Source organism: Coregonus lavaretus (assembly GCF_964263955.1).
Source record: "Coregonus lavaretus genome assembly, contig: HAP1_SCAFFOLD_365, whole genome shotgun sequence".
NCBI lineage: Eukaryota > Metazoa > Chordata > Actinopteri > Salmoniformes > Salmonidae > Coregonus > Coregonus lavaretus.
The window spans coordinates 88,402-107,500 of NW_028158526.1; the positions used below are offsets into that span (position 1 = coordinate 88,402).

Here is a 19,099-nt window from a genome sequence, read left to right on the forward strand (position 1 = left end):
GTAGGATGGGGATAGTAGATATAGTACAGTAGAATGGGGATAGTAGATATAGTACAGTAGTATGGTGATATTACAGTAGGATGGGGATAGTAGTTATAGTACAGTAGTATGGGGATAGTAGATATAGTACAGTAGTATGGTGATATTACAGTAGGATGGGGATAGTAGATATAGTACAGTAGTATGGGGATAGTAGATATAGTACAGTAGGATGGGGATAGTAGATATAGTACAGTAGGATGGGGATAGTAGATATAGTACAGTAGGATGGGGATAGTAGATATAGTACAGTAGGATGGGATAGTAGATATAGTACAGTAGGATGGTGATAGTACAGTAGAATGGGGATAGTAGATATAGTACAGTAGAATGGGGATAGTAGATATAGTACAGTAGGATGGGGATAGTACAGTAGGATGGGGATAGTAGATATAGTACAGTAGGATGGGGATAGTACAGTAGAATGGGGATAGTAGATATAGTACAGTAGTATGGGGATAGTACAGTAGGATGGGGATAGTAGATATAGTACAGTAGTATGGGGATAGTAGATATAGTACAGTAGTATGGGGATAGTACAGTAGGATGGGGATAGTAGATATAGTACAGTAGTATGGGGATAGTAGATATAGTACAGTAGGATGGGGATAGTACAGTAGGATGGGGATAGTAGATATAGTACAGTAGGATGGGGATAGTAGATATAGTACAGTAGGATGGGGATAGTAGATATAGTACAGTAGGATGGGGATAGTACAGTAGAATGGGGATAGTAGATATAGTACAGTAGGATGGGGATAGTACAGTAGTATGGGGATAGTAGATATAGTACAGTAGTATGGTGATATTACAGTAGGATGGGGATAATAGATATAGTACAGTAGGATGGGGATAGTAGATATAGTACAGTAGTATGGGGATAGCAGATATAGTACAGTAGGATGGGGATAGTAGATATAGTACAGTAGGATGGGGATAGTAGATGTAGTACAGTAGGATGGGGATAGTAGATATAGTACAGTAGGATGGGGATAGTAGATATAGTACAGTAGGATGGGGATAGTAGATATAGTACAGTAGGATGGGGATAGTAGATATAGTACAGTAGAATGGGGATAGTAGATATAGTACAGTAGGATGGGGATAGTAGATATAGTACAGTAGGATGGGGATAGTAGATATAGTACAGTAGGATGGGGATAGTAGATATAGTACAGTAGGATGGGGATAGTAGATATAGTACAGTAGGATGGGGATAGTAGATATAGTACAGTAGGATGGGGATAGTAGATATAGTACAGTAGGATGGGGATAGTAGATATAGTACAGTAGGATGGGGATAGTAGATATAGTACAGTAGGATGGGGATAGTAGATATAGTACAGTAGGATGGGGATAGTACAGTAGGATGGGGATAGTAGATATAGTACAGTAGGATGGTGATAGTACAGTAGAATGGGGATAGTAGATATAGTACAGTAGAATGGGGATAGTAGATATAGTACAGTAGGATGGGGATAGTACAGTAGGATGGGGATAGTAGATATAGTACAGTAGGATGGGGATAGTACAGTAGAATGGGGATAGTAGATATAGTACAGTAGTATGGGGATAGTACAGTAGGATGGGGATAGTAGATATAGTACAGTAGTATGGGGATAGTAGATATAGTACAGTAGTATGGGGATAGTACAGTAGGATGGGGATAGTAGATATAGTACAGTAGTATGGGGATAGTAGATATAGTACAGTAGGATGGGGATAGTACAGTAGGATGGGGATAGTAGATATAGTACAGTAGGATGGGGATAGTAGATATAGTACAGTAGGATGGGGATAGTAGATATAGTACAGTAGGATGGGGATAGTACAGTAGAATGGGGATAGTAGATATAGTACAGTAGGATGGGGATAGTACAGTAGTATGGGGATAGTAGATATAGTACAGTAGTATGGTGATATTACAGTAGGATGGGGATAATAGATATAGTACAGTAGGATGGGGATAGTAGATATAGTACAGTAGTATGGGGATAGCAGATATAGTACAGTAGGATGGGGATAGTAGATATAGTACAGTAGGATGGGGATAGTAGATGTAGTACAGTAGGATGGGGATAGTAGATATAGTACAGTAGGATGGGGATAGTAGATATAGTACAGTAGGATGGGGATAGTAGATATAGTACAGTAGGATGGGGATAGTAGATATAGTACAGTAGAATGGGGATAGTAGATATAGTACAGTAGGATGGGGATAGTAGATATAGTACAGTAGGATGGGGATAGTAGATATAGTACAGTAGTATGGGGATAGTAGATATAGTACAGTAGGATGGGGATAGTAGATATAGTACAGTAGGATGGGGATAGTAGATATAGTACAGTAGGATGGGGATAGTAGATATAGTACAGTAGGATGGGGATAGTAGATATAGTACAGTAGGATGGGGATAGTAGATATAGTACAGTAGGATGGGGATAGTAGATATAGTACAGTAGGATGGGGATAGTAGATATAGTACAGTAGGATGGGGATAGTACAGTAGTATGGGGATAGTAGATATAGTACAGTAGGATGGGGATAGTAGATATAGTACAGTAGGATGGGGATAGTAGATATAGTACAGTAGTATGGGGATAGTAGATATAGTACAGTAGTATGGGGATAGTAGATATAGTACAGTAGGATGGGGATAGTAGATATAGTACAGTAGGATGGGATAGTAGATATAGTACAGTAGGATGGGGATAGTAGATATAGTACAGTAGTATGGTGATAGTAGATATAGTACAGTAGGTTGGGGATAGTAGATATAGTACAGTGGATGGGGATAGTAGATATAGTACAGTAGGATGGTGATAGTAGGTATAGTACAGTAGTATGGTGATATTACAGTAGGATGGGATAGTAGATATAGTACAGTAGGATGGGGATAGTAGATATAGTACAGTAGGATGGTGATAGTAGATATAGTACAGTAGTATGGTGATAGTAGATATAGTACATTAGTATGGGGATAGTAGATATAGTACAGTAGGATGGGGATAGTAGATATAGTACAGTAGGATGGGGATAGTAGATATAGTACAGTAGGATGGGGATAGTAGATATAGTACAGTAGGATGGGGATAGTAGATATAGTACAGTAGTATGGGGATAGTACAGTAGGATGGGGATAGTAGATATAGTACAGTAGTATGGGGATAGTAGATATAGTACAGTAGGATGGGGATAGTAGATATAGTACAGTAGGATGGGGATAGTAGATATAGTACAGTAGGATGGGGATAGTAGATATAGTACAGTAGGATGGGGATAGTAGATATAGTACAGTAGGATGGGGATAGTAGATATAGTACAGTAGGATGGGGATAGTAGATATAGTACAGTAGGATGGGGATAGTAGATATAGTACAGTAGGATGGGGATAGTAGATATAGTACAGTAGGATGGGGATAGTAGATATAGTAGAGTAGGATGGGGATAGTAGATATAGTACAGTAGTATGGTGATATTACAGTAGGATGGGGATAGTAGATATAGTACAGTAGGATGGGGATAGTATATATATTACAGTAGGATGGGGATAGTAGATATATTACAGTAGGATGGGGATAGTAGATATAGTACAGTAGGATGGGGATAGTAGATATAGTACAGTAGGATGGGGATAGTAGATATAGTACAGTAGGATGGGGATAGTAGATATAGTACAGTAGGATGGGGATAGTAGATATAGTACAGTAGGATGGGGATAGTAGATATAGTACAGTAGGATGGGGATAGTAGATATAGTACAGTAGGATGGGGATAGTAGATATAGTACAGTAGGATGAGGATAGTAGATATAGTACAGTAGGATGAGGATAGTAGATATAGTACAGTAGTATGGGGATAGTAGATATAGTACAGTAGGATGGGGATAGTAGATATAGTACAGTAGGATGGGGATAGTAGATATAGTACAGTAGGATGGGGATAGTAGATATAGTACAGTAGGATGGGGATAGTAGATATAGTACAGTAGTATGGTGATATTACAGTAGGATGGGGATAGTAGATATAGTACAGTAGGATGGGGATAGTATATATATTACAGTAGGATGGGGATAGTAGATATATTACAGTAGGATGGGGATAGTAGATATAGTACAGTAGGATGGGGATAGTAGATATAGTACAGTAGGATGGGGATAGTAGATATAGTACAGTAGGATGGGGATAGTACAGTAGGATGGGGATAGTAGATATAGTACAGTAGTATGGGGATAGTAGATATAGTACAGTAGGATGGGGATAGTAGATATAGTACAGTAGGATGGGGATAGTAGATATAGTACAGTAGGATGGGGATAGTAGATATAGTACAGTAGGATGGGGATAGTACAGTAGGATGGGGATAGTAGATATAGTACAGTAGTATGGTGATATTACAGTAGAATGGGGATAGTAGATATAGTACAGTAGAATGGGGATAGTAGATATAGTACAGTAGGATGGGGATAGTAGATATAGTACAGTAGGATGGGGATAGTAGATATAGTACAGTAGGATGGGGATAGTAGATATAGTACAGTAGGATGGGGATAGTAGATATAGTACAGTAGGATGGGGATAGTAGATATAGTACAGTAGGATGGGGATAGTAGATATAGTACAGTAGGATGGGGATAGTAGATATAGTACAGTAGGATGGGGATAGTAGATATAGTACAGTAGGATGGGGATATTACAGTAGGATGGGGATAGTAGATATAGTACAGTAGGATGGGGATAGTAGATATAGTACAGTAGGATGGGGATAGTAGATATAGTACAGTAGGATGGGGATATTACAGTAGGATGGGGATAGTAGATATAGTACAGTAGGATGGGGATAGTAGATATAGTACAGTAGGATGGGGATATTACAGTAGGATGGGGATAGTAGATATAGTACAGTAGTATGGTGATATTACAGTTGGATGGGGATAGTAGATATAGTACAGTAGGATGGGGATAGTAGATATAGTACAGTAGGATGGGGATTGTAGATATAGTACAGTAGTATGGGGATAGTAGATATAGTACAGTAGTATGGTGATATTACAGTAGGATGGGGATAGTAGATATAGTACAGTAGGATGGGGATAGTATATATAGTACAGTAGGATGGGGATAGTAGATATAGTACAGTAGGATGGGGATAGTAGATATAGTACAGTAGGATGGGGATAGTAGATATAGTACAGTAGGATGGGGATAGTAGATATAGTACAGTAGGATGGGGATAGTAGATATAGTACAGTAGGATGGGGATAGTAGATATAGTACAGTAGGATGGGGATAGTAGATATAGTACAGTAGGATGGGGATAGTAGATATAGTACAGTAGGATGGGGATATTACAGTAGGATGGGGATAGTAGATATAGTACAGTAGGATGGGGATAGTAGATATAGTACAGTAGGATGGGGATAGTAGATATAGTACAGTAGGATGGGGATATTACAGTAGGATGGGGATAGTAGATATAGTACAGTAGGATGGGGATAGTAGATATAGTACAGTAGGATGGGGATATTACAGTAGGATGGGGATAGTAGATATAGTACAGTAGGATGGGGATAGTAGATATAGTACAGTAGGATGGGGATAGTAGATATAGTACAGTAGGATGGGGATTTTACCCCTGAGGGGCCCCCGTGTTGAGGATCAGCGTGGCAGATGTGTTGTTACCTAACCTTACCACCTGGGGGCGGCCCGTCAGGAAGTCCAGGATCCAGTTGCAGAGGGAGGTGTTTAGTCCCATGGTCCTTAGCTTAGTGATAAGCTTTGAGAGCACTATGGTGTTGAACGCTGAGCTGTAGTCAATGAATAGCATTCTCACGTATGTGTTCCTCTTGTCCAGGTGGGAAAGGGCAGGGTGGAGTGCAATAGAGATTGCATCATCTGTGGATCTGTTGGGGCGGGATGCAAATTGGAGTGGGTCTAGGGTTTCCAGGATGATGGTGTTGATGTGAGCCATGACCAGCCTTTCAAAGTACTTCATGGCTACAGGTGTGAGTGCTACGGGTCGGTTATCTTAGTGTCCTTGGGCACAGGGACTACGGTGGTCTGCTTGAAACATGTTGGTATTACAGACTCAGTCAGGGACATGTTGAAAATGTCAGTGAAGACACTTGCCAGTTGGTCAGCACATGCTCGGAGTACACGTCCTGGTAAGCCGTCTGGCCCTGCGGCCTTGTGAATGTTGACCTGCTTAAAAGTCTTACTCACATCGGCTACGGAGAGCGTGATAACATAGTCATCCGGAACAGCTGGTGCTCTCATGCATGTTTCAGTGTTGCTTGCCTCAAAGCGAGCATAGAAGTGATTTAGCTCGTCTGGTAGGCTTGTGTCACTGGGCAGCTCGCGGCTGTGCTTCCCTTTGTAGGTCCTTTGGGAACGTCACCTCCTTACCTTCAGGCTCTGATCAGACCCTGCACTCAAACGAGGGCACTACGTTCATCCACCTCTGGCCTGCTGGCCCCCCTACCTCTACGGAAGCACAGTTCCCACTCAGCTATTCGCTGCTCTGGCACCCCAATGGTGGAACAAGCTCCCCCACGACGCCAGGACAGCAGAGTCTCAGACCACCTTCCGGAGAAACTTGAAACCCTACCTCTTTAAGGAACACCTGGAATAGTCTAACAGTAATCCTTCTACACCCCCCCCCCCCCCCTCTCCCCTCCCCCAGTGGTGGTTGTCCCACTGGCTATCCTAAGTAGTCCATTGTAGTACGATTCGATCTTAGTCCTGTATTGACTCTTTGCCTGTTTGATGGTTCGTCGGAGGGCATAGCGGGATTTCTTTTAAGCGTCCGGGTTAGAGTCCCGGTCCTTGAAAGCGGCAGCTCTACCCTTTAGCTCAGTGCGGATGTTGCCTGTAATCCATGGCTTCTGGTTGGGGTATGTACGTACAGTCACAGTGGGGATGACGTCATTGATGAAGTCAGTGACTGATGTGGTGTACTCCTCAATGCCATCGGAAGAATCCCGGAACATATTCCAGTCTGTGCTAGCAAAACAGTCCTGTAGCTTAGCATCTGCGTCATCTGACCACTTTTTTATTAACCGAGTCACTGGTGCTTCCTGCTTTAGTTTTTGCTTATAAGCAGGAATCAGGAGGATAGAGTTATGGTCAGATTTGCCAAATGGAGGGCGAGGGAGAGCTTTGTATGCGTCTCTGTGTGTGGAGTAAAGGTGGTCTAGAGTTTTTTTCTCCCTCTGGTTGCACATTTAACATGCTGGTAGAAATTAGGTAGAACGGATTTAAGTTTCCCTGCATTAAAGTCCCCGGCCACTAGGAGCGCTGCCTCTGGATGAGCGTTTTCCTGTTTACTTATGGCCTTATACAGCTCATTGAGTGCAATCTTAATGCCAGCATCGGTTTGTGGTGGTAAATAGACAGCTATGAAAAATATAGATGAAAACTCTCTTGGTAAATAGTGTGGTCTACAGCTTATCATGAGATACTCTACCTCAGGTGAGCAAAACCACGAGACTTCCTTAGTATTAGATTTTGTGCACCAGCTGTTGTTTACAAATATACACAGACCGCCACCCCTTGTCTTACCGGAGTCAGCCGTTCTATCCTGCCGATGTCAGCTGTATGTTGTCCATGTCGTCATTCAGCCACGACTCGGTGAAACATAAGATATTACAGTTTTTAATGTCCCGTTGGTAGGATAACCGTAATCTTAGGTCGTCCAATTTGTTCTCAAATGATTGAACATTGGCTAATAAGATTGATGGAAGAGGCAGATTACTTGCTCGCCGTCGGATCCGTACAAGGCACCCCGACCTACGTCCACGATATCTCTGTCTCTTTCTCATGCGAATGACAGGGATTTGGGACTTTTCGGGTGAATATCCTTTGTGTCCGACTCGTTGAAGGAAAAATCTTCGTCCAATACGAGGTGAGTAATCGCTGTCCTGATATCCAGAAGCTCTTTTTGGTCATAAGAGGCGTTAGCAGAAGCATTATGTACATAATAAATTACAAATAACGCGGAAAACACACATAATAGTACAATTGGTTAGAGGGCTGTAAAACGGCAGCCATCTGCTCCGGCGCCACTTCTATCATGGCATGGGGATATTCATTGACAGATATGTATTTGTTTAAAATCTTTCACTTGGTTTCATTTCAGAGAGACAATCCTATTTTTTTGCAAAATGATATATCCGCCTCACTCTTAGAGAAATGAGTAGTACTGCTAGGTTTTACAAAGTTAAATGTAACACGTTACTATATTTTTATAAAGAAATGTACAAATGATATGTTGGACATCAATATATATATATAAAGAAAAATAATAATATTCAATACAGTAATATAAGCTCTGTATGTAAAACATTTACAGTTTACATTTTAGTCATTTAGCAGATGCTCTTATCCAGAGCGACTTACAATAAGTGCATTCATTTTAAGATTACTAGGTGAGACAACCACATAACACAGTCAAATATACAGGATAAGAACATTCCGTTCCAGATAAGCATTGGATATAGAGCGTTTTGGAACAACAACAAAAACCATCCACACTAAAGTAAATGAATTAAAAATATGAGAACAGTAACATTTTACATAACCATGAAGGGACCTATAATCATTTCTGATGGAAAAAAAACAAATGGGAACATTTGGTGGATATAGCGTTTTGGAAATTCTCTTCATATTGTACGGGCGGCAGGTAGCCTAGTGGTTAAGAGCTTTAGCCCAGTAAGCGAAAGGTCGCTGGTTCGAATCCCCGAGCCGACAAACCTGCTGCTGTGCCCTTGAGCAAGGCACTTAACCCTAATTGCTCCTGGATAAGAGCGTCTGCTAAATGACTAAAATGACTTTTTTTTAATGTAAATTGTGTTAATCATGTTTCACTGTTTTCATTGCTGAAAGATGTTACGTGTGTCTGTGTGTCAGATTACCAGCAGAGACAGCGAGCGAGCAGCAGAAGACGCAGAGTGACCATCGCTGTCTCGGTGGCGCCCCCTATACCCATGTACCCCTCACCGCACTCTGTCAGGAGGAGACAGCAGAGGGGCCGGAGTCTGACGACGGTAACACAACTTCCAACTTATGGATAACAGACATATACTTACTTATACTTACAGACATTCTCTATGATAAAACCTCCAGGGCCACAGCATGTTGAGTCGTCAGTGTTTGCTAGTTGACCATGGTGGTCTGATGACACATGTTCCATCCTCACACAGGGACTCCTGGCAAATCAAATGTTATTTGTCACATGCAATACAACAGGTGTAGACCTTACCGTGAAATGCTTACTTACAAGCCCTTAACAACAATGCAGTTTAAAAAATATTTACAAAATAAACTAAAGTAAAAAAAACGAGTCAATGTGGGGGGGGGGGGGGGTACAGGTTAGTCCAGGTAATATGTACATGTGTCACTTCAAGTTTTCTTCTCCTTTCTTTGGTTCTCCATCTATGTCCTCTGTAGCTCAGCTGGTAGAGCACGGCGCTTGTAACGCCAAGGTAGTGGGTTCGATCCCCGGGACCACCCATACACAAAAATGTATGCACGCATGACTGTAAGTCGCTTTGGATAAAAGCGTCTGCTAAATGGCATATTATTATTATTATTATTATTATATTATTATTATTATGTGTCTGTGGTAATAACATCGTAACCTTATTCTTTTTCCTCATTTTGTTACGTTACAGCCTTATTCTAAAATGGATTAAATTGTTTTTTTCCCTCATCAATCTACACACAATACCACATAATGACAAAGCAAAAACCTTTTATTTTTATTTTAATTTGCACAAAAAAACACACAAAAAACATATGACATTTACATAAGTATTCAGACCCTTTACTCAGTATTTTGTTGAAGCACCTTTGGCAGCGATCACAGCCTCAAGTCTTCTTGGGTATGACGCTACAAGCTTGGCACACCTGTATTTGGGGAGTTTCTCCCATTCTTCTCTGCAGATCCTCTCAAGCTCTTTCAGGTTGGATGGGGAGCGTTACTGCACAGCTATTTTCAGGTCTCTCCAGAGATGTTCGATCAGGTTCAAGTCCGGGCTCTGGCTGGGCCACTCAAGGACATTCAGAGACTTGTCCCGAAGCCACTCCTGCTTTGTCTTGGCTGTGTGCTTAGGGTCATTGTCCTGTTGGAAGGTGAACCTTCGCCCCAGTCTGAGGTCCTGAGTGCTCTGGAGCAGGTTTTCATCAAGGATCTCTCTGTACTTTGCTCCTGACTAGTCTCCCAGTCCCTGCCGCTGAAAAACATCCCATTTTACATTACATTTTAGTCATTTAGCAGACACTCTTATCCAGAGCGACTTACAGTTAGTGAGTAGTGCATACATGCTATTTTTTCATTTTTATTTTTTTTATACTGGACCCCCGTGGGAATCGAACCCACAACCCTGGCGTTGCAAACGCCATGCTCTACATCCCACAGCATGATGCTGCCACCACCATGCTTCACCGTAGGGATGGTGCCAGGTTTCCTCCAGACGTAATGCTTGGCATTCAGGCCAAAGAGTTCAATCTTGGTTTAATCAGACCAGAGAATCTTGTTTCTCATGGTCTGAGAGTCTTTAGGTGCCTTTTGGCAAACTCCAAGCGGGCTGTCGTGTGCCTTTTACTGAGGAGTGGCTTCCGTCTGCCCACTCTACCATAAAGACGTGATTGGTGGAGTGCTGCAGAGATGGTTGTCCTTCTGGAAGGTTCTCCCATCTCCACAGAGGAACTCTGGAGCTCTATCAGAGTGACCATCGGGTTCTTGGTCACCTCCCTGACCAAGGCCCTTCTCCCCCGATTGCTCAGTTTGGCCGGGCGGCCAGCTCTAGGAAGAGTCTTGGTGGTTCCAAACTTCTTCCATTTAAGAATGATGGAGGCCACTGTGTTCTTGGGGACCTTCAATACTGCAGAAATGTTTTGGTACCCTTCCCCAGATCTGTGCCTCGACACAATCCTGTCTCGGAGCTCTACGGACAATTCCTTCGACCTCATGACTTGGTTTTTGCTCTGACATGCATTGTCAACTGTGGGACCTTATATAGACAGGTGTGTGCCTTTCCAAATCATGTCCAATCAATTGAATTTACCACAGGTGGACTCCAATCAAGTTGTAGAAACATCTCAAGGTTGATCAATGGAAACAGGATGCACCTGAGCTCAATTTCGAGTCTCATAGCAAAGGGTCTGAATACTTATGTAAATAAGGTATTTTTGTTTTTTATCTTAATACATTTGCAAAAAATTATAAAAACCTGTTTTCGCTTTGCCATTATGGGGCATTGTGTGTAGATTGATGGAAAAACATAATTTAATACATTTTAGAATAAGTCTGTAACGTAACAAAATGTGGAAAAAGTAAAGGGGTCTGAATACTTTCTGAATGCACTGTAAATGTGTGGTCCACTCATCAGTTATTGTGAAAATATGTGTTTGTTCACAAAACACACAAAAAGGTTGCATCAGTTTTTCATTTTTCATTTCCAGATGCACCTGTCTGCATGTGTCAATTCAAATTAATTTATACTACTTAATCCTGAAATGCAGCATTTCTTTGTTCATTTCCATTGAGATGCATGTGAATGATGAAATATTCCTGTATTTCTGTGCCATGTATGTTTCTCCTCTTCATCAGCAGGGGAAACCAGATCAGCAGTTAGAACAGACCAAGATAAACAGGAAGGATAAGGGTTACCAATGTGTTCCTTGGGTTTGAACTCTGCATCCTGTTCAGTTTCTCCTCAGTCATTCATGGATCTGGGAAGCGTCTCAATAATCCTTCATCTTGCAGGTGATCAGGTCAGAGGTCCTGGGTTCCTGGGCCGTTCTGTCTGCTCTGTGATGTAACTCGTTTATTTAGCTCTCTTTCAGGACATAAACAAACACCTGGTGACTCTCTCTCCTCTATCTAGCTGCTCTCTCTCCCTCTGTCTAGCTGCTCTCTCTCCCTCTATCTAGCTGCTCTCTCTCCCTCTATCTAGCTGCTCTCTCTCCCTCTATCTAGCTGCTCTCTCTCCCTCTATCTAGCTGCTCTCTCTCCTCTATCTAGCTGCTCTCTCTCCCTCTATCTAGCTGCTCTCTCTCCCTCTATCTAGCTGCTCTCTCTCCCTCTATCTAGCTACTCTCTCACCCTCTATCTAGCTGCTCTCTCTCCCTCTATCTAGCTGCACTCTCACCCTCTATCTAGCTGCTCTCTCTCCCTCTATCTAGCTGCTCTCTCTCCCTCTATCTAGCTGCTCTCTCTCCCTCTATCTAGCTGCTCTCTCTCCCTCTATCTAGCTGCTCTCTCTCCCTCTATCTAGCTGCTCTCTCTCTCCCTCTATCTAGCTGCTCTCTCTCCCTCTATCTAGCTGCTCTCTCACCCTCTATCTAGCTGCTCTCTCTCCCTCTATCTAGCTGCTCTCTCTCCCTCTATCTAGCTGCTCTCTCTCCCTCTATCTAGCTGCTCTCTCTCCCTCTATCTAGCTGCTCTCTCTCCCTCTATCTAGCTGCTCTCTCTCCCTCTATCTAGCTGCTCTCTCACCCTCTATCTAGCTGCTCTCTCTCCCTCTATCTAGCTGCTCTCTCTCCCTCTATCTAGCTGCTCTCTCTCCCTCTATGTAGCTGCTCTCTCCCTCTATCTAGCTGCTCTCTCTCTCCCTCTGTCTAGCTGCTCTCTCTCCCTCTATCTAGCTGCTCTCCCTCTATCTAGCTGCTCTCTCTCCCTCTATCTAGCTGCTCTCTCTCCCTCTATCTAGCTGCTCTCTCTCCCTCTATCTAGCTGCTCTCTCTCCCTCTATCTAGCTGCTCTCTCTCCCTCTGTCTAGCTGCCCTCTCTCCCTCTATCTAGCTGCTCTCTCTCCCTCTATCTAGCTGCTCTCCCTCTGTCTCACTGCTCTCTCTCCCTCTATCTAGCTGCTCTCTCTCCCTCTATCTAGCTGCTCTCCCTCTGTCTCACTGCTCTCTCTCCCTCTGTCTCGCTGCTCTCTCTCCCTCTATCTAGCTGCTCTCTCTCTCTCTATCTAGCTGCTCTCTCTCCCTCTGTCTAGCTGCTCTCTCTCCCTCTATCTAGCTGCTCTCTCACCCTCTATCTAGCTGCTCTCTCTCCCTCTATCTAGCTGCTCTCTCTCCCTCTATCTAGCTGCTCTCTCTCCCTCTATCTAGCTGCTCTCTCTCCCTCTATCTAGCTGCTCTCTCTCCCTCTGTCTAGCTGCCCTCTCTCCCTCTATCTAGCTGCTCTCTCTCCCTCTATCTAGCTGCTCTCCCTCTGTCTCACTGCTCTCTCTCCCTCTGTCTCGCTGCTCTCTCTCCCTCTGTCTAGCTGCTCTCTCTCCCTCTATCTAGCTGCTCTCTCTCCCTCTATCTAGCTGCTCTCTCTCTCCCTCTGTCTAGCTGCTCTCTCTCCCTCTATCTAGCTGCTCTCTCTCCCTCTATCTAGCTGCTCTCTCTCCCTCTATCTAGCTGCTCTCTCTCCCTCTATCTAGCTGCTCTCTCTCCCTCTATCTAGCTGCTCTCTCTCCCTCTATCTAGCTGCTCTCTCACCCTCTATCTAGCTGCTCTCTCTCCCTCTATCTAGCTGCTCTCTCTCCCTCTATCTAGCTGCTCTCTCCCTCTATCTAGCTGCTCTCTCTCTCCCTCTGTCTAGCTGCTCTCTCTCCCTCTATCTAGCTGCTCTCTCACCCTCTATCTAGCTGCTCTCTCTCCCTCTATCTAGCTGCTCTCTCTCCCTCTATCTAGCTGCTCTCTCTCCCTCTATCTAGCTGCTCTCTCTCCCTCTATCTAGCTGCTCTCTCTCCCTCTATCTAGCTGCTCTCTCTCCCTCTGTCTAGCTGCCCTCTCTCCCTCTATCTAGCTGCTCTCTCTCCCTCTATCTAGCTGCTCTCCCTCTATCTAGCTGCTCTCTCTCCCTCTATCTAGCTGCTCTCTCTCCCTCTATCTAGCTGCTCTCTCTCCCTCTATCTATCTGCTCTCTCTCCCTCTGTCTAGCTGCCCTCTCTCCCTCTATCTAGCTGCTCTCTCTCCCTCTATCTAGCTGCTCTCCCTCTGTCTCACTGCTCTCTCTCCCTCTATCTAGCTGCTCTCTCTCCCTCTATCTAGCTGCTCTCACTCTGTCTCACTGCTCTCTCTCCCTCTGTCTCGCTGCTCTCTCTCCCTCTATCTAGCTGCTCTCTCTCCCTCTATCTAGCTGCTCTCTCTCCCTCTATCTAGCTGCTCTCTCTCCCTCTATCTAGCTGCTCTCTCTCCCTCTATCTAGCTGCTCTCTCTCCCTCTATCTAGCTGCTCTCTCTCCCTCTATCTAGCTGCTCTCTCTCCCTCTATCTAGCTGCTCTCTCTCCCTCTGTCTAGCTGCTCTCTCTCCCTCTGTCTAGCTGCTCTCTCTCCCTCTATCTAGCTGCTCTCTCTCCCTCTATCTAGCTGCTCTCTCTCCCTCTATCTAGCTGCTCTCTCTCCCTCTATCTAGCTGCTCTCTCTCCCTCTATCTAGCTGCTCTCTCTCCCTCTATCTAGCTGCTCTCTCTCTCTCTATCTAGCTGCTCTCTCTCCCTCTGTCTAGCTGCTCTCTCTCCCTCTATCTAGCTGCTCTCTCACCCTCTATCTAGCTGCTCTCTCACCCTCTATCTAGCTGCTCTCTCTCCCTCTATCTAGCTGCTCTCTCTCCCTCTATCTAGCTGCTCTCTCTCCCTCTATCTAGCTGCTCTCTCTCCCTCTGTCTAGCTGCTCTCTCTCCCTCTATCTAGCTGCTCTCTCACCCTCTATCTAGCTGCTCTCTCACCCTCTATCTAGCTGCTCTCTCTCCCTCTATCTAGCTGCTCTCTCTCCCTCTATCTAGCTGCTCTCTCTCCCTCTATCTAGCTGCTCTCTCTCCCTCTGTCTAGCTGCCCTCTCTCCCTCTATCTAGCTGCTCTCTCTCCCTCTATCTAGCTGCTCTCCCTCTGTCTCACTGCTCTCTCTCCCTCTATCTAGCTGCTCTCTCTCCCTCTATCTAGCTGCTCTCCCTCTGTCTCACTGCTCTCTCTCCCTCTGTCTCGCTGCTCTCTCTCCCTCTGTCTAGCTGCTCTCTCTCCCTCTATCTAGCTGCTCTCTCTCCCTCTATCTAGCTGCTCTCTCTCCCTCTATCTAGCTGCTCTCTCTCCCTCTATCTAGCTGCTCTCTCTCCCTCTATCTAGCTGCTCTCTCTCCCTCTGTCTAGCTGTTCTCTTTCCCTCTATCTAGCTGCTCTCTCTCCCTCTATCTAGCTGCTCTCTCTCCCTCTATCTAGCTGCTCTCTCTCTCTCTATCTAGCTGCTCTCTCTCCCTCTGTCTAGCTGCTCTCTCTCCCTCTATCTAGCTGCTCTCTCACCCTCTATCTAGCTGCTCTCTCTCCCTCTATCTAGCTGCTCTCTCTCCCTCTATCTAGCTGCTCTCTCTCCCTCTATCTAGCTGCTCTCTCTCCCTCTATCTAGCTGCTCTCTCTCCCTCTGTCTAGCTGCTCTCTCTCCCTCTATCTAGCTGCTCTCCCTCTGTCTCACTGCTCTCTCTCCCTCTATCTAGCTGCTCTCTCTCCCTCTATCTAGCTGCTCTCCCTCTGTCTCACTGCTCTCTCTCCCTCTGTCTCGCTGCTCTCTCTCCCTCTATCTAGCTGCTCTCTCTCCCTCTATCTAGCTGCTCTCTCTCCCTCTATCTAGCTGCTCTCTCTCCCTCTATCTAGCTGCTCTCTCTCCCTCTATCTAGCTGCTCTCTCTCCCTCTATCTAGCTGCTCTCTCTCCCTCTATCTAACTGCTCTCTCTCCCTCTATCTAGCTGCTCTCTCTCCCTCTATCTAGCTGCTCTCTCTCCCTCTATCTAGCTGCTCTCTCTCCCTCTATCTAGCTGCTCTCTCTCCCTCTATCTAGCTGCTCTCTCTCCCTCTATCTAGCTGCTCTCTCACCCTCTATCTAGCTGCTCTCTCTCCCTCTATCTAGCTGCTCTCTCTCCCTCTATCTAGCTGCTCTCTCTCCCTCTATCTAGCTGCTCTCTCTCCCTCTGTCTAGCTGCCCTCTCTCCCTCTATCTAGCTGCTCTCTCTCCCTCTATCTAGCTGCTCTCCCTCTGTCTCACTGCTCTCTCTCCCTCTATCTAGCTGCTCTCTCTCCCTCTATCTAGCTGCTCTCCCTCTGTCTCACTGCTCTCTCTCCCTCTGTCTCGCTGCTCTCTCTCCCTCTGTCTAGCTGCTCTCTCTCCCTCTATCTAGCTGCTCTCTCTCCCTCTATCTAGCTGCTCTCTCTCCCTCTATCTAGCTGCTCTCTCTCCCTCTATCTAGCTGCTCTCTCTCCCTCTGTCTAGCTGTTCTCTTTCCCTCTATCTAGCTGCTCTCTCTCCCTCTGTCTAGCTGCTCTCTCTCCCTCTATCTAGCTGCTCTCTCTCCCTCTGTCTAGCTGCTCTCTCTCCCTCTATCTAGCTGCTCTCTCTCCCTCTATCTAGCTGCTCTCTCTCCCTCTATCTAGCTGCTCTCTCTCCCTCTATCTAGCTGCTCTCTCTCCCTCTATCTAGCTGCTCTCTCTCCCTCTATCTAGCTGCACTCTCACCCTCTATCTAGCTGCTCTCTCTCCCTCTGTCTAGCTGCTCTCTCTCCCTCGGTCTAGCTGCTCTCTCTCTCCCTCGGTCTAGCTGCTCTCTCTCCCTCGATCTAGCTGCTCTCTCTCCCTCGATCTAGCTGCTCTCTCTCCCTCGATCTAGCTTCTCCCTCGATCTAGCTTCTCCCTCGATCTAGCTGCTCTCTCTCCCTCTATCTAGCTGCTCTCTCTCCCTCTATCTAGCTGCTCTCTCTCCCTCTATCTAACTGCTCTCTCTCCCTCTATCTAGCTGCTCTCTCTCCCTCTATCTAGCTGTTCTCTCACCCTCTATCTAGCTGCTCTCTCACCCTCTATCTAGCTGCTCTCTCTCCCTCTATCTAGCTGCTCTCTCTCCCTCTATCTAGCTGCTCTCTCACCCTCTATCTAGCTGCTCTCTCACCCTCTATCTAGCTGCTCTCTCTCCCTCTATCTAGCTGCTCTCTCTCCCTCTATCTAGCTGCTCTCTCTCCCTCTATCTAGCTGCTCTCTCTCCCTCTATCTAGCTGCTCTCTCTCCCTCTATCTAGCTGCTCTCTCTCCCTCTATCTAGCTGCTCTCTCTCCCTCTATCTAGCTGCTCTCTCTCCCTCTATCTAGCTGCTCTCTCTCCCTCTATCTAGCTGCTCTCTCCCCCTCTATCTAGCTGCTCTCTCTCCCTCTATCTAGCTGCTCTCTCTCCCTCTATCTAGCTGCTCTCTCTCCCTCTATCTAGCTGCTCTCTCTCCCTCTATCTAGCTGCTCTCTCACCCTCTATCTAGCTGCTCTCTCTCCCTCTATCTAGCTGCTCTCTCTCCCTCTATCTAGCTGCTCTCTCTCCCTCTATCTAGCTGCTCTCTCACCCTCTATCTAGCTGCTCTCTCTCCCTCTATCTAGCTGCTCTCTCTCCCTCTATCTAGCTGCTCTCTCTCCCTCTATCTAGCTGCTCTCTCTCCCTCTGTCTAGCTGCTCTCTCTCCCTCTATCTAGCTGCTCTCCCTCTGTCTCACTGCTCTCTCTCCCTCTATCTAGCTGCTCTCTCTCCCTCTATCTAGCTGCTCTCCCTCTGTCTCACTGCTCTCTCTCCCTCTGTCTCGCTGCTCTCTCTCCCTCTATCTAGCTGCTCTCTCTCCCTCTATCTAGCTGCTCTCTCTCCCTCTATCTAGCTGCTCTCTCTCCCTCTATCTAGCTGCTCTCTCTCCCTCTATCTAGCTGCTCTCTCTCCCTCTATCTAGCTGCTCTCTCTCCCTCTATCTAGCTGCTCTCTCTCCCTCTATCTAGCTGCTCTCTCTCCCTCTATCTAGCTGCTCTCTCTCCCTCTATCTAGCTGCTCTCTCTCCCTCTATCTAGCTGCTCTCTCTCCCTCTATCTAGCTGCTCTCTCTCCCTCTATCTAGCTGCTCTCTCACCCTCTATCTAGCTGCTCTCTCTCCCTCTATCTAGCTGCTCTCTCTCCCTCTATCTAGCTGCTCTCTCTCCCTCTATCTAGCTGCTCTCTCTCCCTCTATCTAGCTGCTCTCTCTCCCTCTGTCTAGCTGCCCTCTCTCCCTCTATCTAGCTGCTCTCTCTCCCTCTATCTAGCTGCTCTCCCTCTGTCTCACTGCTCTCTCTCCCTCTATCTAGCTGCTCTCTCTCCCTCTATCTAGCTGCTCTCCCTCTGTCTCACTGCTCTCTCTCCCTCTGTCTCGCTGCTCTCTCTCCCTCTGTCTAGCTGCTCTCTCTCCCTCTATCTAGCTGCTCTCTCTCCCTCTATCTAGCTGCTCTCTCTCCCTCTATCTAGCTGCTCTCTCTCCCTCTATCTAGCTGTTCTCTTTCCCTCTATCTAGCTGCTCTCTCTCCCTCTGTCTAGCTGCTCTCTCTCCCTCTATCTAGCTGCTCTCTCTCCCTCTGTCTAGCTGCTCTCTCTCCCTCTATCTAGCTGCTCTCTCTCCCTCTATCTAGCTGCTCTCTCTCCCTCTATCTAGCTGCTCTCTCTCCCTCTATCTAGCTGCTCTCTCTCCCTCTATCTAGCTGCTCTCTCTCCCTCTATCTAGCTGCACTCTCACCCTCTATCTAGCTGCTCTCTCTCCCTCTGTCTAGCTGCTCTCTCTCCCTCGGTCTAGCTGCTCTCTCTCTCCCTCGGTCTAGCTGCTCTCTCTCCCTCGATCTAGCTGCTCTCTCTCCCTCGATCTAGCTGCTCTCTCTCCCTCGATCTAGCTTCTCCCTCGATCTAGCTTCTCCCTCGATCTAGCTGCTCTCTCTCCCTCTATCTAGCTGCTCTCTCTCCCTCTATCTAGCTGCTCTCTCTCCCTCTATCTAACTGCTCTCTCTCCCTCTATCTAGCTGCTCTCTCTCCCTCTATCTAGCTGTTCTCTCACCCTCTATCTAGCTGCTCTCTCACCCTCTATCTAGCTGCTCTCTCTCCCTCTATCTAGCTGCTCTCTCTCCCTCTATCTAGCTGCTCTCTCACCCTCTATCTAGCTGCTCTCTCACCCTCTATCTAGCTGCTCTCTCTCCCTCTATCTAGCTGCTCTCTCTCCCTCTATCTAGCTGCTCTCTCTCCCTCTATCTAGCTGCTCTCTCT

General features: G+C 46.0%; 1 protein-coding gene across 1 annotated transcript in view; it reads left to right on the forward strand.

The window, feature by feature from the left end:
• Positions 1–19,099, forward strand: part of nhsa (Nance-Horan syndrome a (congenital cataracts and dental anomalies)) — a gene marked incomplete at its 5' end in the record, with an annotated part of 194,478 nt that overhangs the window by 70,348 nt on the left and 105,031 nt on the right. Inside the window, 2 exons of the mRNA XM_084198091.1 lie at positions 8,948–9,084; positions 11,652–11,687. Coding sequence (XP_084054217.1) covers positions 8,948–9,084; positions 11,652–11,687 — 173 coding nt within the window. The remainder of the gene's footprint in view (positions 1–8,947; positions 9,085–11,651; positions 11,688–19,099) is intronic.